This window comes from Sylvia atricapilla, chromosome 29 (genome assembly GCF_009819655.1).
Source record: "Sylvia atricapilla isolate bSylAtr1 chromosome 29, bSylAtr1.pri, whole genome shotgun sequence".
Lineage (NCBI taxonomy): Eukaryota > Metazoa > Chordata > Aves > Passeriformes > Sylviidae > Sylvia > Sylvia atricapilla.
Window position 1 is genome coordinate 1,107,658 of NC_089168.1, and position 26,609 is coordinate 1,134,266.

General features: G+C 56.5%; 1 protein-coding gene across 1 annotated transcript; it reads left to right on the plus strand.

The window, feature by feature from the left end:
- The first annotated feature begins 7,776 nt into the window (after positions 1-7,776).
- FAIM2 (Fas apoptotic inhibitory molecule 2) lies at positions 7,777-26,339 on the plus strand. Its single transcript, XM_066337435.1, has 12 exons — positions 7,777-7,903; positions 9,421-9,601; positions 12,207-12,304; positions 12,418-12,482; positions 13,099-13,152; positions 16,434-16,484; positions 17,162-17,201; positions 17,751-17,788; positions 18,860-18,947; positions 19,610-19,705; positions 22,269-22,322; positions 23,682-26,339. The coding sequence occupies exons 1-12, from the start codon at positions 7,889-7,891 to the stop codon at positions 23,829-23,831; spliced, it is 930 nt and encodes a 309-aa protein (XP_066193532.1). The 5' UTR covers positions 7,777-7,888; the 3' UTR covers positions 23,832-26,339.
- The last annotated feature ends 270 nt before the right edge of the window (positions 26,340-26,609 follow it).

Consider the following 26,609-nt stretch of genomic DNA (forward strand, 5'->3'; position numbering starts at 1 on the left):
AGCCCTGTCCAACCTGGCCTCGGGCACTTCCAGGAATGAGACATCCACAGCTTCTTTGGGATTTGACATTCCCAACCTCCTGTGACATCAGAGATGGAAGTTGAGACCTCTCTTCAATCCTACCTAAGAGAGGGCAGAAAGGAGAACATTCTTCCCATGTTTTGGAGCTGAAGTTCAAGCCAGGGCTTATAAGCATTTAAGGAAAATAATGAATGCTTTTCACTGAAGTCCATGAAACAACTCCAGCCAGACTCTATCCAGGACATCCAGAAACCAGCAGATTCCTGACTGATGGAGCCCCCATGGCCTGGCCAGGCGGTGACATCTGTGCCAGGGCAGGAATGTGACATCAGTGAGGAGCAGGGAGGGTGGGACACGACCCTGCTGACAGAGCTGGGCACAGGAGCTCGGCTTGGCTCCAGCGGGATTTGTTTGCAGAACCAAACGCTTCAAAGAGCCCCAGTGCAGCGGGTGGGACGGGGGAGTGGCTGTGACATCATGTGGTGACACCGAGCAGTGACACCGAGCAGTGATGGGCAATGACACGGGGCAGTGCCGGGCTGAGCTCGGATTTCCTCATTTTATGTAAATCTCAGTAATCCAGGGCCATGGGCTGGAAGGGAATGAGCTCTGGGGAGATGCCAGCTCCTGGTGACTTCAGAGTTAAAAATGAAAATTAAAAACAGTGTTGGATGCTGCTGGGATTTTGTCCTGGTGGTGGCTCTAGGAATGATGTCCCATCTCTCCTCCTCACCTGGTACCTGCAGCCCCTTGTCCCCTGGCCCCTCCAGCCCCGGGAATCCAAGATTCTTGTTCTCATTCCCTATCCCCGCCTGTTCTGTCCTCTGCACATTATCCTAGTGCCTGCACCTTTCCTGGGGAGCTGTTCTTGGTGAGGAGGTGCAGGGATGGGCAAGGAAAGAAGAGGGTTATTTCCAAAAATCTCTCTAAAAAGCAGCTGGGATTGAGGGAGAAAGAAAAAGGTGTTTGGCTTCTTTTACCGGAGTCCAGTGTCAGTCCATGGCCCTCGTGGGCCAGACACAGCAGAGGCAGTGCAGGGAACTTGGGGGTCCATAGGGGAAAAAAAAAGCTAGGATAATTTTCAGGCTGAAATGCAGCAATTCGAGGAAGCTGGAGAAAATGTTGGATTGCATGAAATCCCTCCTGGCCTTTACATGGAACATTTTCAAATCAATTTCTCAGTAAGAAGCTGCTTCTGCCTCTGCTTTGGGGGAGTGTGGAGCTGGAATGGGTGTAGAGTTGGGATCTGGGTATGGAGCTGGGATCTGGGTACTGAGTTGGGATCTGGGTGTAGAGTTGGAATCTGGGTGTAGAGTTGGAATCTAGATGTTGCAGTTGAGTGAGATCTGGGCATGGATTTGGGGCTTGAATTGGGGTATGGAGCTGGGATCTGGATCTGGAGTTGGAATGAGGGTGTGGAGCAGGGCTCTGACAGCCCCAGCAGTCCCAGTGCTCGGTTCCCGAGTCCAGTGGGGTTTGTGCAGGACCAGCTGCTCGCTGGACGTTGATCCCACCCAGGATGGGATCCAGGGAAGTCGCGGTGCCAGGTCTGGCCCAGAGCCAGGAGGACAGGGATGGTTTCTGTGGATCAGCAGCTGGAAAAGGGCTGGGACAGGCTCCAAAACTTCTGTTTTTACTCAGGAGGTGCAGACAGGAGATCCAACCTCTTGCTTTTCAATTTTCAGTGGAAGGGCCATTTATTTTCCCTCCTTCCATCCCTTTTCAGGACCCCTTTCACCTTCCTCCATGTCCCTCCATCTCCTGCTTCTCAGACCCGTCCTCAACACCGAGGCTGAAATGGAGAGAACACCAAAGTGGGTTGTAAACCTCTGTCTCCTTCCCGCTGTGGAGGAGAAAGGGGAGGGTGAAGGTTCAGGGTGGGATGTTTTTGTTTGTGGATTTCAGTGGGGTTTGGGCGCGGTCAGGCCCGGGTTGGGATTTGCCCTCCTGGCATGGTACAGAGACTTTTGGAGGAGTTTTGCTTTTAAATCTGGGCTGTGGCTCTGATTGCCTCCCGTGCCCGTGCTGATGGGATTTGGCCCTGCTGTCACCATGATTTGCTTTGCCCCTCTGAGCTGTGCTGAGGCTTGGGGAGCCCTGGCAGCTCCTCCAGGCTGTGCCAGCCAGTCCAGCGTGAGGAAAGCTCTGAAATCCTCTCCTGGGTGGGGACAGGGAGCTCAGAATTTCATTTTTGCTACTCCAGTGGAGCTCATGAATCTGCTGCTGTGGAATCCAAGAGGGGCTGGGTCTCGCTGGGGTGGAGGAGCTTTGCTGTACCCCAAAAACTGGGAAAATGCACCCAAAGAGCACAAACTAAGACTAAAAAAATTCTGCCTGGAGGTGTGGGGGGTAAAGGTCCCAACGTAAGACAGAGAGACCTGGGGACAGCCCCAGGTCCATCCTGGGAGGGATGGAGCAGTTCCCTCATGGTGGAACAGAGGGAGAGGAATCTGCCCCCTTTTAGGAGCTCAAGGTGCTTTCCAGGCAGAGATTCCCAACCCAGCAAGGACCTGAGTGCAGGGATGTCATGGGAAAGGTGAGGTTTAGGGAGGAAAGAGAAGGAGGAAGTGGCTTTTGGGATGTCTGGAGCCACACAAAGGAGGAAAGCGAGGTCTTTGCGTCCTGGGGACGAAGGTCAGGGAGGCATCAGCCACAGGCTTGGTTTACAAACTGCTGCTGGAGAGGTGTAGTTCAGATATTGGGAAGGAATTCCTCCCTGTGAGGCTGGGGAGGCCCTGGGATGGATTTCCCAGAGGAGCTGTGGCTGCTCCATCCCTGGCAGTGCCCAAGGTTGGACGGGGCTTGGAGCAGCCTGGGAGAGTGGGAGGTGTCCCTGCCCAGGTCCCTTCCAACCATTCCAGGATTCCCTGATTCTACAGTTCCATTCCTGGGACATCCTTAGGCCAGATGGGAAATGCCCTCACTTCTGAATTTGGGCTTCCAGGGCAAAGACAGAGGATCCTCCCGGGAAAACACCAGCAAACCTGGATTTTGAGCCAAATGCTGAAAACTTGGGCTCTGAAACCACAGAACCTGGAATATCTTGAGTTGGAAAGGACCCCCAAGGATCGTGCAAGTCCTTCTTCCACCTCCTCTGCTGGGCATGACGCAGCCATGCCAGCACCACAGTCACTGCTGGAGCAGGAAGAATGTCAAACATTCCTGTGGCCATCCCTGGGCTGTATTATATAAAGTCCCTTCCCAGCAGTTCCCCAAGAGCTGCTCGGTGGTGCTGGAGTGTCCCCAAACCTGTTCTGCTCCCCCTCTCAGCCAGGACTTGGAGCTCTTGTGCAATTCCTGCCCTCCAGCAGCTGCACCCGGGGGCAGGACAGGCTCTGCTGGCAGCGGGCAGGGAATGGCTGCCAAGGCCTGAGAGCTGCACGATTTAATCCTGGGCAGAGCCGGGCTGGATTTCAGTGTTTGCTCGGAGTGCTGGAGCTGCTCCGCTCTGATGTGTGATCACGGATTTTGCTTCCGTTTGTTCTTTCGCGTCCCCACCGTCCCCTGCGGTCCTTGGAAATCTCACACCGCAGCTCTGGAGGTGTTTAAAGAAATAAACCAGGCCCAAATTTCTCCAAACACCCAAATCCTGCCATTGCCTTGATCCTAAGGCACCGGCAAAACGCAGGGATAAACCAGGAGCTTCCTCAGCTGCTGCTCCTTGCAGGTCCTGCCCACCACAGCAGGCCAAGCCCTCGTTAATTAAAGTGGGTTTTAATTTATGTTCCCTGGCAGCTGGGAGCCCAGGATCAGGGGGACAGCTCAGTTTCCAAGCAATGGAAAACTGGAGGCATTGAGGGGGTGCTGGAAGTCGGGTTTCATTTCAGCCCAGCAGGAGCTCTCCAGGCCTGGGTGCAGAAACCTGGGAGAACATTCCCATCCCAAAGGGCCCAGGCTCATCTAGCTCCTTCTCCCGTGTGTTTAGGGGGTGTTGTCCCATCCTTCAGGAACATCCTGGGGAGGAAGGAGGGGACATTTCAGCTGGAGGGTGCTCGGTGAGAGCCAAGAGGCAGGAGCTGGCTGGGAAGGGAGAGGGGAGCAGGGAATCCTGGAATGGTTGGGAGGGAAGGGACCTTAAAGCCCGTCCAGTCCCAGGGCAGGGACACCTCCCACTGTCCCAGGCTGCTCTAAGCCCCATCCAGCCTGGCCTTGGGCACTTCCAGGGATCCAGGGGTAGCCCCAGCTGCTCTGGGAAATCCATTCCAGGGCCTCCCCAGCCTCACAGGGAGGAATTCCTTCCTCACATCCAATCTAAATCTTTCCTGGTTTAGTTTCAAACCATCCTCCCTTCTCCTATGCAGGTTTCATCTCTCATGGAGATGAAGCTCCAAGGCTGACAGCCCTGGGAAGCTCCCTGGGATGTTGGCAGGGTTCTTCCCCTCAAGGACAAGGAGGTTTTCATTTCTTTTATCCTGCAAACCCCTCTCTGTGCGTTCTCTGATGTTCCTAGCCTGCGTGTTAATCCCCCATCCAGGGACCAGGGATTTAGCATTAATAATCCACGGATAATTCAGCAGCCTGGAGTAAATTCCTGAATTTTTAATGTTTTATTTTGAAGTCCACGGCACAGCTTTCACTGCCATGGGGTTTTTTTTTCCCTCTTGGGATGGGGAGAGGGTATTTACTGAGGGCTTCTGGGTGTGCCACTGTGGATGTTGGTGCGGCAAATCCCTTAATTATCCCATCAGGTTCCCTTTCCTTTGTTTTTGATGTGATTGAGTGCTCAGCAAAGTTGTTTTAATCCTGCAAAATCCCTAGTGGATTTGGCCGGGTGTGGCCTGGACAGAGATTTTTTATTGCCATTATTTCTCCGTCTGAGTGTTAAAGGGAAGAGTGAGGAGGGGAATGGCCAGAGTTGGGTCTGGGCTGGAGCTGGATGGGGATTCCAGACACCTGGGACCTTTTCCCTGTGGCACTGGGACCTAGAGACAACTGACACCTTGGGAGGACTCCGGCACATTCGGGAACTTCCAGCTCAAACAGGAGAACGAGGATCCAGGCTTGGAGCAGATTTTTGGGGAGAGGGATGGTCCCTGCAAGCCTGAGGGATCTATTTTCCATCGCTGTGGGCTGGACAGAGTCATCCTTGTCTTCTCCAGGACCAAGCAGAGCCTCGAGGGCTCTCCCAGATGGTTTTCCTGGCTCAGGAAGGACGTGATGGCTTTTCAGAGCCCCACAGGGGTGGTGCCTGTTGGTGCTGGGTTTGGTGCCAGGCGGGGCCAGGAGGGGAGAACACGATCCCCTGGGAGTTCAGGGGGTGGGGATGGACCCCTGGACACTGGCTGGAGCTGGTGCAGGGGTGTCAGGTTGGATCTCAGGGAAGATTCTTCTCCCAGAGGGTTCTGGGGCACTCAACAGGTTTCCCAGGGATTGGTCACTGGCCCCAAGGCTGCCAGAGCTCCAGGAGCCTTTGGACAACACTCTCAGGCACAGGGTGGGATTTTGGGGTGTCTGTGCAGGGCCAGGGGTTGGACTGGATGATCCTTGGGGTCCCTTCCCACTGAGGATGTTCCCTGAACAGAGCAGATCTCTTCTCTGCTGTTTTTACCCAAGAGGGGCTGCTGTGGTTGCTGCTTTGCTGGGAGTTTTTCCTCTCCCAGGCCAAACGTTGCACCTCTTCAAGCCTTTCTAGCCCAGGATGGAGCAGGTGGGATCTGGAGTTTGTGCTCCAAGGAATCTGGCTTGGCTGGGCAGCAGAGCCCTGGGGGTTCCTGAGGAATTTGCTGTCATAAAGCACCCAGAGTTTCTGTTCCTAAGCCCTTGACCCCTTGGCCAGGCCCCTACTTGAAGGGGGTCACCAGCTGAGTGTGTTGGAGGTTCTTTCTCCATCTTGTGCTCAGTTATTTATCCATGGCTATTGATCCTCCTTGTTCTTGGTTATTTGTCCATCCTCAGCCTCGCAGAGCAGCAGGAACCCAGGAACCAGTGCTGGGCTCAGTTTCTCTCCCTCCCTTGGGACCTGCCCATGTTTCTCAGCCCCTGCCCAGCCCCAGGAGAATGAAGCCCTTGAGCAGCCGGTGGTTAAGTGGCCCTTAATTGATTCGGAATAATCCTGACAGGTCCTGCGGAATCGCCCCTTTCCAACTGAATGGCTGGGGCTGGGTCTGTGTGGATGCCAGCGCTGCTTTGCTTGGCTGCATTCCTGCCCTTGCACCTCGTGCTTTCCTTTTAACCCTTCCTCTCCTGGCTTCTCCGCAGAATCCAGGAATGGGGATGGGTTTTCCACTCAGCTTCCCTGCAAAGATTCCTCACCTTCTCTGGCCGGGGCTGGGGAGTCTGGAGTTTTATCTCGTTCTTTCCCCACCCCCCGGCAGAGTGCTCACAACAGCTGATTTATTGTTTGTACCTCTGTTATCGACCTGGGAAACTCAGGAGTGACTGGAAGGCGCTGGCGAGGGACGGGAGGGGGGATGGAGAGTGTCAGCTCCAAATTATCCCATTTTGAGGGAACAGAGAGCGTGCTGCTCTGCTGGGTGCTCTCATTCCACTCCAGTCCCTCTCCTGGGGTCCAGGTGGAGCCTGGGCAGTGTCTCCACTGTCCCTTCCTCTGTCCTGGGCCCATAGGAACCAATTCACCCCTCAAAAGGGACAATTTTTTCCCATGTCCAGCTGCCTATGGCACAAAGAGCAGATGTCCCCATCTGCCTGTGCCCCGAGGTTGTATTTCCACCCCAGGTCCTGTCACAGCAGTGAAAACGCCGATTCCCTCAGTGCCCCTTTCCCCGGGTGTGCCCTGGGCTGGGAGATCCCCATTTTCCCATGGATCAATAACATTTATCAATAACCTGCTGTGGGCATGGGGCTGCCCAGGGCACCTCCAGACCCTCCCTGTGCCCCCCTGGGGCTGCACCGGCGCCGAGGGGACCAGGCTGGGACACAGGAGCCGTGTTCTCTCCATGCCCATCCAGTGTGGGACTCCTCCCTCCTGCTCTCCGTCCCCTCTTGTCCCGTTGGAGTCTCTAGCCCCCCACAGCCCCCCCAGGATATCTGGGAGCTGCTCCCACGGTCGGCTCTGAGGCAGCAGCAAAGGCTCCCCAAAGTCTTCCTCCCTTTGCAAATCCCAGTCCTGAGGTTCAGCAGCTCTGGGGCAGCTGCTTCCCAGCCATGGGGTGGCACCCTATCCCTGCATCCTCCCCATCCCGGGATCATCCCTGTTCCTGGATCCCCACATCCTCCCGAAGCCTGGATTATCCCTTTCCCTGAATCTCCATCCCTGAATCCTCCCTATCCATGCACCCTCCCCATTCCTGACCCTAAACCCTTCACCCTTCTGGGGGCTGCGTCTCTCCATCCTCCCCATCCCATCCCATCCCATCCCATCCCATCCCATCCCATCCCATCCCATCCCATCCCATCCCATCCCATCCCATCATCCTTCCAGGCTCTGCATCCTTGCACCCTCCCTATCCCTGCATCCTCCCCATCCCAGGATCATCCCTGTTCCTGGATCCCCATATCCTCCTTGAGCCTGGATTATTATCCCTTTCCCTGAATCCCCACATCCTCCCCATCCCTGCATCCTCCCCATCCCATCCCATCCCCGCATCCTCCTCCTCACCACATCCCTGTATCCTCCCCATCCCTGAGCCCATCCCCGCGTCCCCCCAGCCCGAAGCTCTCTCCATCCCCCCATCCCCAGCGCCGGCGCTGTCCCGGTGCCCGGCCGCCTTTCCCGGCTCCCCTGTTCCTGGCGCCGGGAATGGTACAGCCCTGCCCGCAGCGCTCCGGGGACGCCGCTGGAAGGTGAAGGCAGCGGCTGCGGGGGCTGCGGCGGCCGCATCCAGCGCCGACGCTTCCCGGGAGAAGGGCTGGAAGGGATCCCGCGCCCAGCTCCGAGCCCATCCCTCCCGCGGTCCAGGCAGGAGCCATGACCCAGGGGAAGGTAGGAGCGAGGCGGGAGCGGGAAGGATGAGCCCGTCCCTGTTGCATAACGGCGCGTTTGGAGGAGGAAAGGGGAGGTGGAGGGAAGGGATTTGAGGAATAAAAGGATGGATGGAGAGGGGAGCTGGGTACCTGTGCACCGACCCTGCTGTGGGGGGCAGAAGGGGCTGGAGGGGTGGGAGGGACTGGGGGGGGGCTGGTTTTGGGGTTGGAGGCTGGTTTAGGGGTGATTTGGGGATTGGGGCTGGTTCAGGGGTGATGGATGCCCAACTCAAGCCCTGTTGGACCTGTGGCCGTTTCTCCCCTCCTGTCTCCCATCCCAGGTGCCGGGGGCTCCTTGAGGTGTTTGTGCTATCCCATCCCTGTCCCCACCTGGCAGCACCCTGAGCACCTCCTGCCCGGCCCAGAATTTGGGATAGGGATTTTGGGGTTCTCCAGTGCTCCCAGACCGGGGGGGGGTGTTTCTGCATCCTCTGCCAGCTCATGCGCCATCACCATGGCAACGCTCTGGATGCAGCTCCATCCCTCTGGATCTCCTTGAATATCGGGGGGGTGGGAAGGGGAGAGGGGCTTGCATGGTCTCGGCCCCCTAAACCTAAGGGACAGGGAAGGACAGGGAAGGACAGGGAAGGACAGGGAAGGACAGGGAAGGACAGGGAAGGACGGGGAAGGACAGTCCCTGGGGGCTGGCAGGGGAGGCGGCACAGCTGGATCAACCCATGGGACACATCCCAGCCTGGCCCCTGCTGTGTTTTCAGGGCCTGTGACCTGTTCCATTGCAGCCCTTCTCCCTCTGTCTGTTAATGCCTGCCTGCTCTGGGGGTCTCTGCGATCCCACCCCACATCCTGAGGATCTGTGGGTGCCATTCCCAGGACAGGACTCTCTGTGGGCAGCAGAGGAGCCCAGGCTGACAGCTTATCCCAGGCTGGCCTGGAAGGTTAAAGGGATCATGTTCCCAAGGAGAGGCCGGTGCTCTGGTGGCCCAAGGTTGGCTCCTCGCTGCCATCCCGAGTCCTTGGAATGCTGGGAAGCAGCAGAGCTGAGCTTCCACAGGGACAGAGGGGAAGGAGCCAGGAGAAAATTCTGGAGGGCCAAACCAGAGCATTCCTGGGAGCAACTCCCCAAAATGGGTGTAGATGGGAATGAAGAGTGCAGGATTTTCTGCCCAGGAACTAAAAGCTCTTTTTACGGAGCAATGTAGGAAATTTGATGAGAAGCAGAGAATTCCTTGGATGGTTTTGGTGTCACGTTGGGCCCGAGGCACTGCGGAGGCTCCCTGTCTCCCCTCAGTCTTCCCTGCCTGGAACTTCTCATCCCCATGAACAGCCCAGGGGCTGTCCACTCTGCCCTCAGCCCCGGGGCACAAGGACGGGCCTGTGTCAGTCCCCCAGAATGACCGGGTGTCCCCGACTTCCTGACCCCTTTTCCAGAGACTGTCCGTGCCAGGTTCTCCTTCAGGGTGGTTTCTGGGATGCTTTTACTCAGCTCCCTCTCTCTCTCTGCCCCTTTCTGTGCAGCTCTCCGTGAACAGCAAACCGCCCAGCTCTGAGGGGCAGGCAGACAAGAAGGACAATGCCACGGCCCCCTCGGCCCCTCCGTCCTACGAGGAGGCGACGGCGGGAGAAGGGCTGAAATCCGGGCGGTTCCCGGCGCCGCCGGCGGCTCCGCTCCACCCCAGCTGGGCTTACGTGGATCCCAGTAAGTGTTCCCATGGCTGTGCCAGGGCGAGCCCCGGGAGAGGGCAGAGATCCCCCAGGGCTGGAGAGGAGAGGGGGAAGCGGGATGAGAGGAGGACCAGGGATGAGAGGAGGACCAGGGATGAGAGGAGGACCAGGGATGAGAGGAGGACCAGGGATGACAGGAGGACCAGGGATGTGGTGCCCAGTTTGGCCCAGGGCAGAGCTGCAGCCCTGAGCCTCTGTCTGCACAGCGGAGTCTCTGTCAATGTATAAAATTCTCCATCTCCCCACGAGCGTCTCCATCTACACATAAAATCTCCATCTGCAGATAAAAGCCTGTATCTGTAAATAAAAGGCATTCCAGACCTCACCCCCTCCCAGACCTGGGAATAAACTCCTTTCCCAGTCCCATGGTGGGAGGAAATCCGCATTCCCAGCTCGCTGCCCTGGGTGATCCCAGCTCCTGGGGCTGCATGGAAAGTCCTGGAGCAGCTGCAGGGATCCCCTCACCCCCTCCTGCAGCTCCTGCTCAGCTCTCAGAGCAGCTGAGGTGGCACAATTGGTGTCACAGCCCTGAGTGTGGCTGTTGGCAGCTGGTGGCAGAGCTAGGGAGGCTGGGACACAGCTGGAGCTGAAGGCTGGATTGTTCCAGCACCCTTGTGGCCGTTCCAGGGCAAAACAAACAGTTTTTCCAATACCCAGAAGCTCCCTGGAGCTTCTGCTGTGACCAGGGAATGGCTGCAGGTTTGCAAATGGGGCTGGATCGGGCTGGGGGGGCCGGGAAGTGACCCTGGGGCTGGCTAAGTGCTTGCTCAGCACAGTTCCAGCCAGAGAAAACGCTGGAAGGATGGGATTTAGGGACCCCTGAGCCCTTGCCCTGCTCCTTCCTTTGCTGCCTGTTCCATCCAGCTGCAGGGATGGGATGCGCTTGGGGAAGAAGTGAAAACTTCCCCCCAGTGTGTCTGTGCCAACGTATTCCAATGGTTTCTCAGCCTTTTCCCTGAGGATCAGAGGGGATAAATCCCCCCCAGGTGGCTCTGGGGACCATCTGGATTTTTCTGCTGTCACAATGAGGGTGGGTGAGGCCCAAATGGGGTGGGATGGGATATTTTGGGTTTAGGGCATGGGATGGGGTATTTTGGGTCTCCAGGTGGGAAATCCACTCTATGGGATGTTTCACACTTAACTGGGAGCACCTGGAGAGAAGGGATGTGGATTTAGGGTTGTTTCTGTGACAATGAACTCAGGACACACTGTCCTGCTATGGGGACACCAGGAGGGAGTCCTTGGATAGGGGGATGGATGTGAGGACACCAGGAGGGAGGAGGATAAACCCCTCTGGATGCTGGGGACTGCCAGGGAAGGAGGGAGGAGGGTAAAACCCTTCAGTTCCTCCAGGGTACTGAGGTGCCAATTGGCTGTTTAGGGCTGGGATTGCTTTGAGGCCTGGAAGTGTCCCAGGGATTCTTTGGGCCCCAGGCTCAGTGAGGAATCCAGGAGAACACAGGAGGTTCAGCTCCAGGGGGACAGGAAGGATGGACCAAGGGATTTATTGACAACAGAACAGCACCAGGGATTTATTTCCTGCTGGAGTCGCCTAAGTGAGGCTCTTGCATTTTGAATTAGCAACTTTTGACCAGGAGAACAGGAGAAATTCGGGATCAGGACCTTGAATCTGGCTTTCCTGGTGTCTGCTCTGAGATTGGGAGGGTCTTTGCTCCATCTTCCTGAAGGATTTGGGTATCCCTGAGCTTTAGGAGGAGGGGAGGCATCTGTGGACCAGGCAGGGACAGGAAAGTAAAGCAGGAAAATCACACAGAAGTCCTTCAGTGGAAACCCAGCAGGAGGGACTTTGGTGACACAGGAGAGGACATCAGCAAGGGAAGCAAAGAGGGTACAGAATTATCCTGGAATCATGGAATGGTTTGGGTGGGTGGGACCTTAAAGCTCATCCCGTCCCAATCCCTGCCTTGGGCTTCCACTGTCCTGGGTTGCTCCATGTCCCATCCAACCTGGCCTTAGACAGTTCCAGGGATGGGAGAGGGAAAACCAGGAACAGGAGCTTCTGCTCCTATTTTGGAAAAACAGAGACTGGTGCAGTGATTTGAGGATTTGGGGGAAGATTTTTCTCACTGGTGGCATCAGAGCTGTTTCCTCCTTTTTCAGACTTGGTTCCCTGAGTCCCTGCATGGAAAGGGGATTCAGGGATGGACCTCAGGGAGCTGCCAGGAGCTGCTCTCAGAGCAGGGACATTGTTGACAAAAGCCAGGATGCAAACACAGCTCAGGAGAGCAGCGAGGGAATCCTCCTGCTCCCACTGGGGATGCTGAGTCACAGCTGCTCTGGGGCTGCTTTAATAGCCAGTGAAAGAAGGGCAGGGGATGATCCCAGCCCTCCAGCTGCTGTGGAAGGTTCGGTGTATCCTCAGACAGGGGTTAAGCCTGGCGTTGGGATGGTTGGTGTTCCCCGTTCTGTTCCCAGGGATGTCTAGCTGCAGGAGTGGGAGGGGAGCAGAGGAACACCTGGGAATTTGGGGCACCTGAGCCCTGGTTGCTCCCTGGGGTCAGGTTCCAGCAGCTGGGGTGGGATTGGGGTGGGAGCTGCTCTGTTTGGCCTCTCTGCAGGCACCAGCCCCAGCTACGGGGGGTACCCGGGGGACACGGAGCTGCTCACGACCTTCAGCTGGGACGACCACAACGTGCGCAGGGTGTTCATCAGGAAGGTGAGGGAGGGATGTGTCCCTTGTCCTTTGGGTTGGCAGAGCTGGAGCCCCCCGCCCTTGGAGGGGCCTGGCTGTGCTGGATTCTGGGATCCATGGCTCGTCTCTCCCTGCAGGTTTACGCCATCCTGATGGTCCAGCTCCTGGTCACCGTTGTCATCGTGGCTTTCTTCACCTTCTGGTAGGTGCTGGGTGTGTCCCCAGCCAGCTGGGACCTGGGCCCTGGGCAGCTTCCTGAGGTTGTGTCACACCTGGATTTTTTTCTGAGCGTTCCAATAGAAAAGCAAAGTTGAGGCAACACTCAGAGGTCCCTCAGTCCTTTTGCTCCCATTCCCACCCACAGGCGGGATTGGATCCTCCATCCTGGGCAGTCCCCTGGGCTGCTGCCCCCGGGCAGTAACTGCTGGGTTTTCCCTGTGGGAGTTACCGGATCCCAGCTCCAGGGGCTGGGTTCCCTGCCCTGCTCATCCCCCTCTCCAGCTCGGATGACTGAGCGCTCCGGGTGTGTGTGGCTCGTGTTGCCTCCAGAATAAATAATGGATCACTGCCAGCCTGAGGATTTGGGCTCCCTAATCCCCTCTGGTAGCCGTTCCTGGCCAGTGTGGAATTGGGGGAGCAGTGCTGCCCTTCCCACCTGGCCGCTGGAATTCCTCTCCACAGGCTCAGGCTGCTGAGGGGATTCACCTGGGCTGGGGTTTTAATCCCCGTGCTAGGGCAGTTCCCGGCCTTCACTGAGCAGGGAGCTGGGAGGGATTGGATTTTTCCCCGTGCTCAGGATCTTTCCTTCTATCTTGCAGTGAACCGGTCAAAGGCTACATCCAGACCCACTCTGCCTGGTACTGGGCTTCCTAGTGAGTATCTCTGGCTTTTCCTGCAGCCTTGTGTGCTCCCAGCAGCCTCCAGTACTTCCCAAACACTTCCCAAACTCTTCCCAAACACTTCCCTGTCCTGCATGTGCAGATTCACTCCAAGTGTCCAGGGGCAGCTGGGGAAGGTCATGGAATCATGGGGTGGGTTGGGCTGGGAGGGACCTTAAAGCTCCCCCAGTGCCGCCCCTGCCGTGACACTTCCCACTGTCCCAGGCTGCTCCAAGCCCTGTCCAACCCGGCCTTGGGCACTTCCTGGGATTCAGGGGCAGCCACAGCTGCTCTGGGCAACCAACCCCTGGCTGAGCCTGAGGTGAGCAGGTGGAAAATCTCACCTGAATGAGCAAGAGACATGAGAGAGATGAACTCCAGACACTCCCCCAAAAAATGGCTCTAGAAACCAGTGTTAAAGTAAATACCTGAGTATTTCCTGCAGAAAACCAGAGCAAACTAGGGAGTTTCCAGGGAAACAGTGTAGAAACTCCTCCGTTAGACCTGGAAGGATGTTCAGGGTGCCTTAGAGGCTTGATTTTGGGAATATCCCCTGGGAAGCTCTAAAGACCTCCTTGCAGAACATCCAGGAAAACACTGCAGAACCCCACATGTGACAGCTGGAAGGATGTTCAGGGTGCTGTGGAGGCTGAATTTTGGGGTTTTCCTCTTGGAAGCCAGGTGGTTTCCAGGGTTTCCATTACATAATACCCAGTGGATATGGGGGGATGGATTTGGAGGTGCTGGGATGTTCCTGGCCATGTCTGAGTGGGGCTCCTGGGGCTCCATCCCAGAGCCCTGAAGTTGGGATGCCATTCCCTGGTCCCCCAGATCAGAGCTTCCAAGCACTGGGATCTCCTGGCTCCGTGGTTTCAGGGCTGCTGGCAGGGTCAGTGCTGCTCATTAAGTGTGAGGGGAACTCAGCTTTAATCAGTTCACACCCAAATCAGGAGATGAGACACTGGCTTATATAACCTGGGGAAACCCTCCAAAGGGCAGGAATGGAGCTTCAGGCAGCTCTATGGCACCAGGAGGGAACCAAAGGTGCTCCAGAGGGCAGCTGGGGTTGGAGAGGCAGTGTCACCTCACAGGGGGCAGGGACAGGAAGCCCAGCCATGCTCAGGTCCCCACCTTGGCCTCTGGGATCACCTCTTCCAGCTCCCTGCCTAGATGGAGTTTATTCCCTTCTATTTTCTGTAGGAACACCCTTGGGACAGCTGGGGAGGGTCTGTCTTGGAGGAATTTTGCCCCTGGTCATTGTCCCCCTGTGCCCAGGTGAGAGCCCACCTGCAGAGCTGCTCCAGCCCTGGGGTCCCGCACAGGGAGGATGAGGAGCTGCTAGAGCCAGTCCAGAGGAGGCCACGGAGCTGCTCCGAGGGCTGGAGCCCCTCTGGAGCCAAGCTGGGAGAGCTGAGGGTGTTCACCTCACTGCAGAGAGACCTTGGAGCCCCTTCCAGGGTCTAAAGGGCTCCAGGAGAGCTGGAGAGGGGCTGGGGACAAGGGATGGAGGGACAGGACACAGGGAATGGCTTTCTCCTGCCAGAGGGCAGGGATATGGGGAAGGAATTCCTCCCTGTGAGGGTGGAGAGGCCCTGGAATGGATTTCCCAGAGCAGCTATGGCTGCCCAGGGATCCCTGGAAGTGCCCAAGGCCAGGCTGGATGGGGCCTGGAGCAGCCTGGAACAGTGGGAGGTGTCTCTGCCCATGGCAGGGGGTGGAATGGGATGGATTTTAAGGTTCCTTCCCACCCAAGCCATTCCATAACTTTAATATTGTCTGTTTTTTCACTGCCCAGTGAGCCAAGTCCTTTCCTCCATTCCAATGTCTCCAAATCCTTTTCCTGCTCCATGCCTGGATCTCCTTCCTAACCAGAGACCTCTGTAAAACGAGACCTCTGGGAGCCCCAGGACGTTTTCCCACGGCTGGGATGGCACCTCAGTGGGAACAAATCCAGAGCAGACAGGGGATGGACAACCCTGCTGGCTCTGTGCTCCCAGCAGTCTCTTCCTAGCTGCTCAGCCGTGTCCAGCCTGGCTTTCCTGGTTTCCCAGTGGGAGAGCTGGTTCTGGGTTTATCTCTGTGCCCTGCTCGTGGCCTTGGGCTCTGCCGTCACCTCCGGGCCTTGGCCGAGGGTCAGAGGCTATCGGGAGCCATCGGCACGTCCGGAACTGCTGCCTGGGGAAAGCAGGAGAGCAGCTTCCAGAGCCTGGAAAAACACCCAGCTGTGGGCAGGAGAGCCTCCCTCAGCTCTGGGGCTGCTGGGCTTTTAGAGGGGTCAAATCCGGGGTGATAAAAACTGCCAGGAGCTGGGTGGAGCTGGGCAGCCACGGGATGTTGGGCTCCGCTGCACTGGGAGGATCCTCCTGCCCTGGGCTCATCCCTGAGCCTTTCCCTGCCCTGGGCTCTTCCTCAGGCACTCCTGCAGCAGAATCCTGGAATGGGTTGGGTTGGAGGGACCTTAAAGTCCATCCAGTGCCACCTCTGCCATGGGCAGGAACACCTTCCACTATCCCAGTTTACTCCAAGCCCTGTCCAGCCTGGCCTTGGACACTTCCAGGGATGGAAAGTCCAAAACTTCCCATTCCTGGAGGCAGGTACCATGGGAGCAGCTCTCTCCTCCAGCACAGCCCTTCCAGCCCTGCCTGAGCCTGGTCACTATTCCAGCCCTTGGTTTAAGAACCTCCAGCCTTGACACCACCAAGTCAGAAAGGGTTTGGAAACAAGGGGCAAAGCCTGGCACCTCCATGGCAGAAACTCACAGAATCATAGAATTTTGGAATCATGAAGGTTGGAAAAGCCCCTGGAGATCATTGAGTCCAACATCAGCCCTCCACTCAGCACTGACCATGTGCTCCAGCGCCACATCCACAGGCTTTTGGACACTTCCAAGGATGGGATTCCACCACTCCCTGGGCAGCCACTTCCAGTGCCTGACCTCCTTTTCCATGAAGGAATGGAGGGAATTAGGAATGGTTTCCCGAGAGCCAACAAAAATCCAGTTCCTGCCCTGTTTGTCATTAACACATTTGGCTGTTCTCTGGGGTCTGAAGCCAACCTTGGCTCTGCTCTAAATCCATCCTTCGGCTTTTCCAGGGACATTTTGTCCCACCCTGGGGATGGGCACATGCAGGTGGGAAACCCTTAGGGCAGGAAGGAGCTTAGTGATAGGGACCAGGGTGGGAACCACCCTGAACATCCCCATCCCATGGGAATTACCCCTGTCCCACCAGCCCAGGCTGCTTTTCCCCCCCTGAACTCTCCCTCTCTCCTTGCAGTGCCGTTTTCTTCGTCACCTACCTGATCCTCGCCTGCTGCTCTGGGCCCAGGTAAAGGGATTGCTTTGGGATCTGGGACAGCCTGGGGAATGCAGCAGCAGTGTTTTCCAGCCCTGTTATGGGGTAGGGATGGAGCTGTGCCAGCACTGGGATGCAGCTGCTTGTTTCCATGGGATTGTGGAATGGTTTGGGTTGGAAAGGATCTTAAAGCCCATCCAGTGCCACCCCTGCCATGGGCAGGGACACTTTCACTATCCCACAGAGCTCCAGGTCCCATCCAACCTGGCCCTGAATACTTCAGGGATCCAGGGGCAGCCACAGCTGCCCTGGGAAACTGGTTCCAGATGCTGGAAACAGCTGTTCCAGGCCTGCTGCAGCCTTAGGTCACTGCAGCTCAGGAGTCCAATTGCAGCTGTGACTTTGCAGCAGAAACTACCCCGTTTACAGCTCTGGATTCTGGGAATGAAACATCCCAGAGGATGCTCCTGGCAGCTCCCAGTGGGGCAGGCATGTCCTGGGGACTTTTGTCCTGCTGGCCCAGGAGGACCCCAAGTGCCCTGTGACTGTGCCCTGCACCGCCCCTGGCACTTGTGCACAGGGCACGAATTACCAGCACGGGCATTAATTACCCAGCAGAGTCATTAATTACCCTCACAGTCACTATTTACCCTCATGGTCACTGATTCCCTGGCAGAGCTCCTGCTGACTGGCCCCTGTTTCCTTTGCAGGAGATACTTCCCATGGAATCTGATCCTGCTCAGCATCTTTGTGAGTAGCACATCTGGCCAACAGATGCCCTGTGGTCAGAGTGGCTCCAAGGACATGCACAGGGCTGGAATTCCTGGGGAAAAGTGGGAATTTCATCGTCTTGTTGTCCTGTGCTTGGGCTGAGGAGCTGTGGTTGCACTGGGATGTGAGAAACTGGGGGGGAAAAAAAGGGAGCCTCTGTTTGTTAAAAAATTGCAAAAAAAAAAAATTGAAAAAAAAAATAAATCTGTGGAGTCTGGTGGGAACTGGGATTGGAGCTGGGGTGGGAACAGGGGCGGGAGCTGAGATGAGCAGGGATGGGAGCAGGGATGGCAGCTGGAATGTGGGATGGGAGTTGGGTCCTGTGTGGGAGGGATGCAGGAGCAGGGGATGCTCCCACGCCCTTTGCCCTCCCTCTGTCCTCTCCTGTGGAGGGTTCTGAATGCTGCCAGAGTTCCTTTTCCTAAGAGTCTGAGAGGCTTCCCTGCCCTTTTCTCTGGGATTGAGGGATTCCCCGTGGTGTCTCCTCTGGGGACATGAGGGCACTAACCTGGCTCTGTTTTTCCCCAGACCCTGTCCATGGCCTATCTCACTGCCATGCTCTCCAGGTGGGTTGGGCACTGTCTTGTGTCCTGTCTCTTCCTAAAAAAATTCCCTATTCCTGGGGTACCTGGGCCACCTGAGCTGGCTGGGGCTCCCAGTAGTCACACAGAGCTGGAGCTTCCCAGTGAAAGCACTTTCTAAGGAACATTTCCAAGGCCTGCCCCTGCCCCAAGGAAGGCAGCACTGGGGGATTCCCACAAACCAAATCCTGCAGGAGAGCCCTGGAGGGCTGGGACAGGGCAGTACCTGGATGGGCTGGAGGTGACCACAGCGGTCCCACATTTCTCACTGGGCAGGTCCCAGGCAGGTGGGGCTGCAGTGAGCCAAGGAACTTTTTCCAGCAGTTTCAGGGATTTGTATCCCACAGCCTGTTGCCTTCTGCTCATTTGCACTGGGAAATCTGCTCCTGGCTCACGTGGGGGCCTGGAGAGAGGGACATGATCCAGGGTGGGTGATGGATGCATCAGGACAAAGAAACCTGCAGCCTCAGCAGCTCCAGGGGGAAAACTCCAGTGACTCTGCACAAATCCCCTCAGGGAGAGCAGGACTGGCTTTTCCAAGGGCTGAGCCTGGCTCTGCAGCCAAAATCCTATCAGGATTCCAGGAAACCATTCCAGCCTGAGTCTGCAGCCTCTGTCCCTGCTCCAATCCCTCCTTCCTGTCCTTTTCCAAAAGCCAGAGTGGGCAGGAGCCCTGGGGCTGCTCCTTTGGTTTCCCCTCTTGCTGCCTGAGGTTTCTAAGCCTGGTTTTGTTACCGCCCAGTCAGGATCTTCCCCATTCCCTGTCTGTCCATGGACACTGGGATTGGTGGACTTGGAGCCCACCAGCTGCTCCAGAGCTCTGGGAGGCTCAGATGGACCCTCCTGCTTTCCCTCCATCCTTCCAAACAGCAGGAAAACCCATCCAGGCTTTTTTCTGTCCTTCCTTTTTTAACATTAATGGGGAATATTGATAATTCCAGCACTGTTTGTGCCCACAGGATTCATGCTTTCCTTGCCAAGCTCCTGCCTGTGTCAATCCCCCTTTCCCATCCCCGTGGGAATGATCCAAATGTGCTTTCCCTGGTAATTTTGCAGTTACTACAACACCAAGTCGGTGCTGCTGTGCCTCGGGATCACGGCCCTGGTCTGTCTGTCTGTCACCATCTTCAGCTTCCAGAGCAAGGTGGGACTGTGGGAGCCTCCCTCGGGAAGGGGCAGCTCTTGGGCAGGACGGGGAGCTGAGGGGAGCAGAGGGTGTCTGGAAGGCTCTGGATGCAGGACCAACCCCAGGGATGTGGGGATGTCACGAGAAGGTTGGAGCAGATCAGGATGTGGTAGGGAGGGATGTGGCCAGGATGTAAATGGGGCTGGAAGATGCTGATATATGGGACTAAAATGAGATTTTTTTTTTTGTGGATTGGGATGTGCCATAGGTGTAAATGGGACTGGAAGATGCTGACACGTGGGAATAATCCGGGATTTTCGGAGGACTGGGGTGTGTCAAGGATGTCAGTGGGGCTGGAAGAGGCTGTATGGTGGTAAACTGGGAATTCTGGAGGGTTGGGCTGTGAGATACAGAGGAACACAAAGGTGTGTGATGGATTTGGGATTCCTGGCGCATTATGGGGCCTGAGCCCTTCCCTGTGGCACTGATGGGGATTTGGGAGGTGTTGGCTCTGTGCCAGGGGGTGGCTGCTGAGGTGGAGAGGCAGAACCAGCTCTGGGTGAGTTGTAGGGGGACTTGGGAGCTCTGGCTGCCCCCAGATGTGGCTCCTGGAAGGGGCCATTCCTCCTGGAACAGGACATTGCTCCTGGAACAGGACATTCCTTCCCTTCCTTCCGCAGTTCGACTTCACATCGTACCAGGGCGTTCTCTTCGTGCTGCTCATGGTGCTGTTCCTGGGGGGACTTGTCCTGGCTGTCATCCTGCCCTACCAATACGTGAGTCACCAACTGGGCCAAACTGGGCCAAACTGGGCTCTGGGAAGGGGGCTCAGCTCCCTGAAAACAGGTGGAAACCCCCCTGGAGGGACATCAATCTCTGGGACGAACCACGATATACGGCTCAAGGATGGAACTCGCCCAGGGTTGAGGATGTTTCCCGCTGTTCCTGGTGTGGAATCATGGAATGATTTTGGTCATGGGGGATATCAAAGCCCGTACAATCCCACCCCTGCCATGGGCAGGGACACCTCCCACTATCCCAGGGTGCTCCAGCCTGGCCTTGGACACTCCCAGGGATCCAGGGGCAGCCACAGCTGCTCTGGGAAATCCATTCCAGGACCTTCCCAACCTCACAGGGGATAATTCCTTCCCAAGATCCCATCCATCCCTGCCCTCTGGCAGTGGGAAGCCATTACCTGTGTCCTGTCCCTCCATCCCTTGTTCCCAATCCCTCTCCAGCTCTCCTGGAGTCCCTCTGGGCCCTGGAAGGAGCTCCAGGGTCTCTCCGGATCCTCCTCTCCAGGTGAGCATTCCCCAGCTCTCCCAGCCTGGCCCCAGCCCCCGGATCAGCTCCATGGCTCCCTTTGGACTCCTTCCAATGCATCTGTGCCCTTCCTGTGCTGGGACTCCCCTGGATGCAGATGGGGTCTCACCTGAGCACGTCTCTCTGCTCAGGCCTCAGTTTCTCCTCAGTAAAACCTGGGAAATGAGCACATTAAACTGTCCCAAGTCCAGGGCAGGACTTGGACTCAGGACTAACACCTGGCACCTGCAGAGTTCAAATCTTGAGGCCCCAGTGACCCTGAGGTCTGAGTGACCCTCCTCCTGAGCCAAGTCTAAGAGGACAGTGACACCCCTGTGTGTCCCCAAGGCCTACCAACAGCTCCAGCCACTTCTTTTGGCCTCTTGAGCCTCTCCTGGCCCCAGCTGTGCTCAGGGGAAATCTTGGAGCAGCTACCAAGCAACTGGAGCAGGGCCAGGCTGCATCCAAGGGGTCTCATCCTGGCAGGTGTCACTCCCAGGGTTCCTGGCAGCCCCGCGGACAGGAGATGGATGAGGGGAGGGGGTGGGGGCAGGCAGGTGCCATAAATCACCTGAGAGGCTCCTGAGATCCCAAATCCCTCCGTGTCCCAGCCAGCTCCTCTGCCCTGAGTCATTCCCTAAGGCAGACCCACTGGTCCCAGCCCTGGACCTGGTACTGGACAAATCCAGCCTGGGGATTCCAAAGGGTCGGATTTTGGCTGTCTGGGCTTGAGCTTCTCCTTTTCCCAGTGAGAAGGTGAGGCTGGAGCTGCTCCCAGTGCCAAAGCACAGCCATGAAACTGGAGAGACATCTCCTCCTCATGTGACACGTGGTGAGATAAGCGCAGTCGGAGGCAGGCAGGAATGAGCCCGGGAGGCAGGAGGTGACTCTGAGAGGGAGCAGAGATCCCTGGAGAGGCAGGGACAGCCCTGCCTTCCCTGAACACATCTTGGGTTGAACCAGCACCTTCTCCTGGTTCCTCTGGGCCACAGCAGGGGCTGAGCTTTGGTCCCAGTTCCAGTGAAATTTCGCCTGTGATTACCACGGATTCTCTCTTGTTAACTGATCAAAGAATCATGGAATATCCTAAGGGGGAAGGGACCCACCAGGGTCATGCACTCCTGGCCCTGCCCAGACATCCCAACAATCCCACCTTGTACCTGGGCGTTGTCCAAATGCTCCTGGAGCTCTGGCAGCCCTGGGGAGCTGCTCCAGTGGAGGAAGAACTTTTTCCCAATATCTAACCCAAAGCTCCCCTGACAGATCCAGCAGTTCCCTCAGGCAAATTAAAGCTGGGTCCAGCTCTTGGAATATTTGGTGTTTCTTCCAGTGGGATCAGCAGTGTTTGGGTAAATAAGTCCATTCTGGGGGTGCTCCAAAGTGTTCCCATCAGGAGAATGCCGAGACTGGGACATGTGGCTGCCCCACAAGTGTCCAAGGCCAGGTTGGACAGGGCTTGGAGCAACCTGGGATAGGGGGAGGTCTTCCTGCTCATGGCAGGGATGGGATTGGATGGGCTTTAAGATCCCTTCCAAACCATTCCATGATTTCCACAGGACAGTCACTGTGGCCAAGTGCTGTTTGGAATAACAAACTCCTGATGGAGTTTAGGAGCCAAATGGATACAAAAGCCTCAGAGAGGGAGGAACTGAGCCCCATGTCCTGTTCTGGGCCACAGAAACATTCCCAAAGAAACTGTTGAAGCTGTTGAATCTATGGGGCAAATCCAGTCTGGGCTTTTAGAGCACTTTCCCAACTTTCACCCTCCACCTGGGAACCAAATACCTTGGGAGTGAAGTGTTCAGCTCTGACGGCTGTGTCTGTCCGTGTGTCCCTGTCCATGTCTGTGTGTCCGTGTCCCTGTCCGTGTCCCTGTGTCCCTGTCCATGTCTGTGTGTCCATGTCCCTGTCCGTGTCCCTGTGTCCCTGTCCATGTCTGTGTGTCCGTGTCCCTGTCCGTGTCCCTGTGTCCCTGTCCATGTGTCCGTGTCCCTGTGTCCCTGTCTGTGTCCCTGTCCCTGTGCCCGTGTCCTTCAGGTCCCATGGCTCCACGCGATCTACGCTCTGCTCGGGGCTGGGATCTTCACCATGGTGAGTGGCTGCCCTGGGACCCGGCAGGGAAAACAGACAATTGGGAAGGGATCTGGGAGCCGGGGCAGGGATTGCAGAGCTCAGGGGGCCCTGGAGCAGCGATCCCTGGCACGGGAGGTGCCGCGGACGTGCCGCTGCTGGTGCAGGGCATGGTGTGAGTGCCATGTGGGGTGAGGTGAGCAATCCCAGCTGGATGGCTCTGTGGGGATCCTGGAGACAGGCCAAAGGTGACTCTGGAGAGGAGCAGGAAGAGCTGAGCTCGGCACAGCCCTGGGAGTGACAGGAATCCAGGGATGAGGCTGCATGGTGGAGTCGGGGCTGGTTGGGTGAGAGTGAGCCAAGGATTGGGATGAGTTTGGCTCACAGAGGTGCAGAAAGACAGGGAAGGTTGAGACTGGGGATTAAGAAGCATTAGGAGGGTTTACACAGGCGGGAAAATCCCTGGATTTTTCTCCTGGGCAGCTTGTTCCCGGTGGTCCCTCCCCAGAGCAGCTCCCGGCAGCGCTGGGATTTGGCCGGGCAGGTGTCTGCAGAGGTGCTCCCGGGAGCCGGGGCTCAGCCCAGGCTGCCTGTGCTCCAGGCAGTGCCCACTGGGCATGTTGGGAATCAGAGCAGTTGAGCAATTGCCTTTAGCACCCGTAAAAGTCACTCCAAGGGAGCGCAGGGAGCTCGGCGCTGATTCACGGCTCAAGATCTCTCTGTAAAATACAAGGAGGCTTCAACATCTGATAATTACCCCATAAACATCAGTCAGAGCCTCGGCCTGGCCCTGCCAGGGCAGCTCGGCTGGGATTTGTTCTGGGGGGATAAAACAGCATCTTCTGGAGGATGGTGCAGCCCTGCAGAGCTCTAGGCCCACGGGGGACAGCAGGATGGCACCAGGAGGAACGGGAGGGAGGAGAAAATGGTGGGTTGCAGCCATGCCTGGCATTTCTGGTGGTGCTGCTCCATGTCCTGTTGGGGCCAGGTCACCCTGTGACCACCTCGTCCCCTGGCAGGTGTTTCCCACCCGGGGGAAGTGTGGGAATAACAAGCTGTGGGCTCTGGGAGATGAGGAGGAGAGAGGGTGGCTCCAGAGCTGGCCCTGGGATGGAGGAAGCCTGAGGGAAGAGGGCCTGGAGTGGGAGTTACACTCGGGATTTGATTGTCAGGAGGGAAATGAGGGAAGTGGAAAGTTGCAGCTCGTTCAGTGCCTTGTTCTGAGCTCTTAAATTGTGGTTACAGCCCATAAAAAAGGGGCTGCACTTTTGTCCTGGGTCCAGGGAGGCGCTGGAGACTTTCCTGTCATTAGAGCCCTTCTTGCTGCCCTGGGCTAAACCTCCCTGTCACGGTCCCGGGGTTTCCTCCTTTCCCTTCCAGTTCTTGGCCCTGGACACGCAGATGCTGATGGGGAACCGCCGGTACTCACTGAGCCCCGAGGAATACATCTTTGGAGCCCTCAATATCTACCTGGACATCATCTACATCTTCTCTTTCTTCCTGCAGTTTTTTGGCTCCAGCCAGGAGTGAGGGTAGCAGGGCAGGATCCTCCCTGTGCTGGCAAATGTGAGGGGTTAAATTGAAACGCAGAGGTGAAAGGGTTCAAAACCACCAACCTGACCCAATCCCTCCCTTTCTGGTCCATCCAATGTACTGAGGAGCCCCGGGCCCCTCCCGCAGCTTTGTACATTTGCTGTCAGGCCTTTGTGACCCAGAGAGCAAAGCAGGGCTTCAGTGTTGTGTCCCTTCTGCTCCCCCCACTCCCGCCCAGCCCAAACTGGACACTGGGGGCAGGAGACTCGGACCCTCCCAGCCCCAGGGTCTGCTGGAGGTGTCCTCTGAGTCCTGCCCGTCATGGGGTGAAAGGGCTGCCACAAAACACCAGTGAGAGCAGCAGAGCAGGGAATTTGGTCAGATCCTGGCAGGAAAAGCAGCTGAGCCCAGGGAAAAGCCTTGGGGAATCCTTGCATTGCCCTGTTTCTCATATTCCTTTGGGGCTTGGTGGGCTCTGCGCTATTCCTGGTGGCCTCTGCTGTTGGAAGCGTGGAGTGTGGGATCACACAGCTGGATTTCAGTGCTCTAGGCACAGGGAACCTGTTTGTTCAGGATGTGCAGCTCTCTGAGGTCATCCCTGGTGCCACTGCAGGAAGAATTCCCCTGGATCCCTTGCATTTAGCTGTGAGGCTGAGTCCCTTCCCTTCCCTCAGGATCCATGGGTCCACCCAGGGGAGTGTGCTGGTTCTCTTTGGAGTGTAGGTGTAGCTCCTCACTGGAGGGGTTGGGATCCCAGGGAAGGAATATTGCCAGGAAATGGCAGAGAAGAGATGGAGGAGGCTGTTTCCATGCTGGGAAACGCCATTCCATGTGGGAAATGGGCTGGGATCCTGTGACCCACCCTAAGGATCTGATGCCTTCACAGAATTGTCTTGATTCCTCCAAATTAGAGTTCCTAAGGGGTTATTCCCAGAGACTGAGGCCATTGGAACACCAATGTTCCCTCTGCCTGTCTGTTTTCCACTTCTCCTGTCCCAAACGGGGATGTCAGCATGGGCTCTGGATGTGCTTAGGTAACTTTCCACTGTGGCCATGCTCACATTCCCTCTTTGGGGCTCAGCTGGCTGATCTTGGACTGTAAAGCTCCCCAGGGAGATAAGGGGCCTTTTGCTCTCATTCCAAGAGTGATCTTTCCTGCAGATAGGACCTGGTATCTCCCATCTTGCTGGGAATGCTGGGCGAGTGCGTCACGGAGCTGCCTCCAGCAGTCCCTGCTGGAGAGAGGCTCTGCCAGAACGCTGGGACGGCACATTCCTGCTCCTTCTGCCCTGGCTTTTACCCCACACATGTCCTGTCCTCCTGCCACACGTGTCCACTGTCCAGGGAAAGTTACTGTGCACAGAATAGAAACGCTCCAGCCCCTCTGCAGCTGCGCTGATGAGCACAAGAGATGCTTTCCTCTTACCTTCCTCCCCAAAACACCCCCCAAAAACCCAAACCAAACCAAAAAAATCCCCAGTCAGACACTAAAAACCCCAACCAGACCAAAAAACCCTCAACCAGATTAAAAAAAAAATAAACAACCACCAGATCAAAGACCCCCAAGCAGACCAAAAAAGCCCAACCAGACAAAAGCATCCCAATCAGGCACAAAAACCCCAACCAGACCAAAACACCCCAACCAAAGTCAAATTCTTTGTAGGGATGAAGGACACCATCACCATGAGGTGATGCCAGCAGGAAGTTCATGCCCTGCTGGTTCCTGCTGAGGAGAACCAAATCCTTGGATTGCTGAGCAGGCAGGACTGGGAATGGTGCAGGAGGCACCCTAAAAGTGGATGAAATAGAGAGTTTCAAGAGGGAATTTCCTGGCCCTCAGCAGACTGACTGGGCAGCCTTTCCTGGCTCACAGCTCTTTCCTGTAGGGATTAATGCTTTCCAGGCTTGGAGGGAGGAGTGTGGAGCCCCATGATGAGCTCTGGCTCTGAAATAGTCCCAAAACTCCTCCAAAATGCCCTGCTGGGAGCTGGGGAGGAACACATGGATCTGCAGCCCCCTCTGGAATTGTTCTTCTTCCTTCTGGTGTGGAGTAACTTTGCTGCTGCTTCTGCATCCTGGCTTTTCTGCTGCTGCATCCTGGCTTTCTGCTGACATGTCCTGGCTTTTCTGCCCCTGCATCCTGGCTTTTCTGTTCCTGTTGAGAACACCTGGCATGACCCCGCTCCAGGCACCTGGGTGGAGGGCAACTTGCTGCTCTCCTGTGTCCCCTGCATGTGTCCTGGTCCCTTTTTCCACACTGATCCCATCCCAGCCAGCCCTGATGGATACTGAGCACTGTCCTGCTCGGGGAGCTGGAGTTCCTTGGGAGGCTGAGGAATGCAGGATTTGGGGTGGGATATGGAGAGCTGCTCCCTCGTGTCCTCCTCCCAAAGTCCTCACCCTGCTCTGTATCCCAACCCTTTGGAGCCGTCGTTCCTGTGATTTCACTGTAAATAGGATTTTGTATCTTCTCTGACTATTGCTAATAAATGATTGCAAAACTGTCCCTGCGCCTGTTCCTGCTCTGGTTGTGCAGGTGCTGCTTCATCCCTGAAAATATAAACAAGATCCTGGCACAGCTCGAAGGTTTAACGGAGCCCAAGTCACCTCTTCCCTGGTATGAGTAAGGAAAACATCCCCCACAGAGCAATAAAAGGCACATGGATCTGGAACAGGTGTCGTGGATGAGCAGTATCTGAGAACTGAGGGCCAAAGGGCTCCTGGAGTGAGGGATTTTCTCCCTTTCCCACTTGGTTTATGTGACCACAGGATTCA